This window comes from Phalaenopsis equestris, unplaced genomic scaffold (genome assembly GCF_001263595.1).
Source record: "Phalaenopsis equestris unplaced genomic scaffold, ASM126359v1 Scaffold000867, whole genome shotgun sequence".
Taxonomy (NCBI): domain Eukaryota; kingdom Viridiplantae; phylum Streptophyta; class Magnoliopsida; order Asparagales; family Orchidaceae; genus Phalaenopsis; species Phalaenopsis equestris.
The window spans coordinates 100,968-104,444 of NW_018165307.1; the positions used below are offsets into that span (position 1 = coordinate 100,968).

Below are 3,477 nucleotides of genomic sequence, written 5' to 3' on the forward strand. Positions count from 1 at the left end.
GGGGGGGGGATTCCCCGTGAAATCAAAGCATGCGACGGGTTTGCTTGCTTTGGGATTACCTGCATGCGAGCGACAAAGTAGACCGCGATGCAGACCACTGCGGGTTCCTTTGCAACTCTGCATGCAAAGGAGGAAGCAAAGGTCCGCGGGAGATCGTCTGCGTATGGAAGTCTATTGAATCGTCGTGAATCGGGTAAGTTTGCAAAATTAGGGATTTTTTTTCTCTTTTTATTTGATTGATAAGGCGCGACATGCGCTCTGGGCTTAGAAAGCATTAATCCTCGTGAGATTTGTGCCCCCCTCATAGGTGTGGGGTGAAATGTCTTATGCCTGGAACGCCAATTTAAACAGCGATTGCAACAAATCTTAACGTTCAACATCGTGAGTTTATGAATTTGAGCGATACATTTTTTTGGAGTAGGGAGCATAGCTGACAATGGAATATGGACTAAATATATGGGCTTCTCTATGCAATTGATGCTATAAATTTATATGTTAAAGTTTCCTTTCGTGTATTATTTTTGTAAGAAAATCTAGCAAATTATTTGGGCATCGTTTTCTAAGAAATTTTTAATTTGAGGAGGGATGAAGTTTATTTTTCTCTTTTAAAATTTTCCTAGTATTATTTGATATGGTGATTATTGATTTAGACGAAGAAAATCTAGCAAATTATTTGGCCATCGTTTTCTAAGAAATTTTTAATTTGAGGGATGAAGTTTATTTTTCTCTTTTAAAATTTTCCTAGTATTATTTGATATGGTGATTATTGATTTAGACTTTTCAAATAATTTTTTATATTTGAATTAGGTTTATTAAATAAAATAATTTTTTTTAGAAGTTTAAATTTACTCTTGCAAATGTCTAGGGTGGCGTTTGATGGGAATTGATTAGCATATTGATTTGAGGGCATCTTGTGCTTTTGATAATCATTCACGGGGTTATTGGATGGCTAGATTATTTGTGGGATCATTGTATGTTTATGACAAAAATAAAGGTTGAGCAGGGTTACATGACAATGAAAGTGTGGTAAAGCTATTCGTTTTTTGCGATGGAAATGGAAACGTGGTGTGTCATTTGGGTTTTTGTAAAAATTTGTAGTGTTTATTGAATGGGAGCTCTCACTTTTAGGTTTTCTTTCAAACTTCCGATTAGTTAGTCTCTATTCAGATTATAATATATAGCGTGAAATCTAGCTACTGGATCTTTTTTATTTTATTTATTTATCTTTATAAATGAAAAAAAAAAGAAAAGCTGCTGTATCTTGATGCTGTGAGCTTATAATGCTTTCCTTGTCTACTCGTAACAGAAATAGTGCTGGTTTCGTCTATCTACGCTTCGAAAACACTACGGCAGCCATGAATGCGCAGCGTGCACTTCATGGAAGATGGTTTGCCGGAAAAATGATTACAGCTACCTTCATGGTATGGTTCCTGCCATAGACTTTATTTTTAATTTGCTTCTTTATATTTCTAACTCCATTCGGTATTACATTTTCAGATTCCTCAGAACTACGATGCAAAATTTCCCAATTGACTAATGTTAAAATCTCTCAGATCATATTTGAAAGTTGTGGCCTTTTCGCCGTCTACAGCTTTGTTGGGTGGGAAATACTATAATAAGTGATGGTGTTGTAGGATTCGTTCTACTCATTCTTTAGCTGGTTTGTTTCGTGGGGAGCCTCGGTTCTCCAATCCCCACACGAACCTGTTAGCCTTGATGGCAGGATTAGGAAGGGGATCAGCAATGTCTTCCTGTGCTGTACTTTTTATATAATTTTTTTTTTAAAAGTTATGTGGAGATATTTTTAAGGTCTGCTTCGGCTATCCAAACAGCTGCATATTCTGTAAGCAGTCACCAAATCTGTGATCTCAAGAACAGCAGTTTAATTTTTATTTTTCTTGATACGTAGGATGTGGGAAGAAAAAAAAAAAAGATTTTTGAGTGGTTTGTTCTTTGTTTTATTTATTATGTGGTGCACATTGGATGTATTTGGGACTGAATGTTTCTCCATTTTCTTAGACCATCTACTTGGGTGTTAGGAGGGTTTGATGCGCAGTTAAATTTCCTGCCCTCAGATATATAGCTCTTATGCCAAGACCCTATTAGTTGGGACTTGGTTTTCTAAACCATGTTTATTTGTAGAAATTGTGGGTGTGGGAGTGATTATTAGAGTTAGTTTATATTTTTGGAACCGTCTTTTATTCCCATAAAAAAGAAATTAGCTGTGTGAAATAGTATGAAATAGCTCAATTATTTCCAAGGTTTCTTGTACGTTTTGAATTAAGATTTTCTTAAAAAAATTTAGGAATTTTCTCAATGCAAATATATCTTAAAAAGGATCGTGGAATTAATAAAATGGTAAGCTGAAGGCACAAATGTATACACAATGCAAATATATCTTGGTAAGATGGTGGAATTGTAAAAATAGAGAGCCAAAGGTACAAATTAAAACACGTTATAGTTGGAGTCTATCGTATACCGATAAGTATCGGGCAAAATCAAATTTTTTGTCCGGAGAACCAACTCATTAATGAACGTGTGGTAGCTCTTCAATTTGATTCTCCTTTTGGTCGGCCGTGACTGAGCAGCCTTCATCTTAAATTAGATATATAGTTTTACAACATGCATTATTTTTTTTATGAAATCTTGATTGGAATTAAATTGATGCATCAAGCAATTGAGTTGAAGAACACTCAAAGAACTAGACATTTTAGCACTTACATTAATTATTATTATGAGGTATGGAAAAGGTTTACGTTTTGGATATGTGATTTTTGTATGGAATTTTAGATTAGGATTTTAGATATTGTTTACCTCCTGAATTGTAGGTGTTAGGACTAGAGTTTGGGTGAGATTGCCTTTCTCTTGAACCGTAGGTGCTTATCCTTTATGTATTTGAGTTATATTGTATATTATTGTTAAAATCAAATATTAGGTTGCTCTAATTTCTATGGAAAAAACATCTTCATTCTTATCAATTTGATATCAAAGCATTTTGTCGTTGCTAAACTTCCATATCTTTGTTGAAATCATTGTTGCTCCATCTTCATGTCTTTATTGAAATTGTCAAGATGCACGATTCAAGGTGTCTTGCTGCAAAGTAGTCACGCTCTGAGATAGCTTGTAGGTTCACAAAGGGATTGTGGTGTACAAGGTGATACAATCGCTCAATTTGACCTAACTGAAAAGAAAATAAGGGATCATTGTGAAATAGTTGAGTTTCAACCAACTGGGAAGCAATTGATGAGATCGTGACATATAGGTGATGCCTTTGTGACATAACCGTGAGAAACAATCACAGTTAGAGATAGGTTGGAAGATAGTGGGGAAGCAACAAACGAGACCATGACGCATAATGACCTAATCACAGTCACAATTCGAGCTAGATGAAAAGCATCACAAAGTGGCCTAGTAGCAAAATAACCATGATTTGGGCTACTTGGCAAGCCAAATGATGGGATCTCAACATACAGGAGT

General features: G+C 35.2%; 1 protein-coding gene across 2 annotated transcripts in view; it reads left to right on the forward strand.

Moving 5' to 3' along the window:
• The window catches only part of LOC110031919 (RNA-binding protein 39-like), an 81,243-nt gene extending 79,218 nt beyond the window's left edge, over positions 1-2,025 (forward strand). For both annotated transcript variants that reach the window (XM_020735361.1, XM_020735359.1), the window contains exons 12-13: positions 1,307-1,421; positions 1,498-2,025. In XM_020735361.1, coding sequence (XP_020591020.1) covers positions 1,307-1,421; positions 1,498-1,533 — 151 coding nt within the window. In that variant the 3' untranslated portion in view covers positions 1,534-2,025. The remainder of the gene's footprint in view (positions 1-1,306; positions 1,422-1,497) is intronic.
• Positions 2,026-3,477: the final 1,452 nt, after the last annotated feature.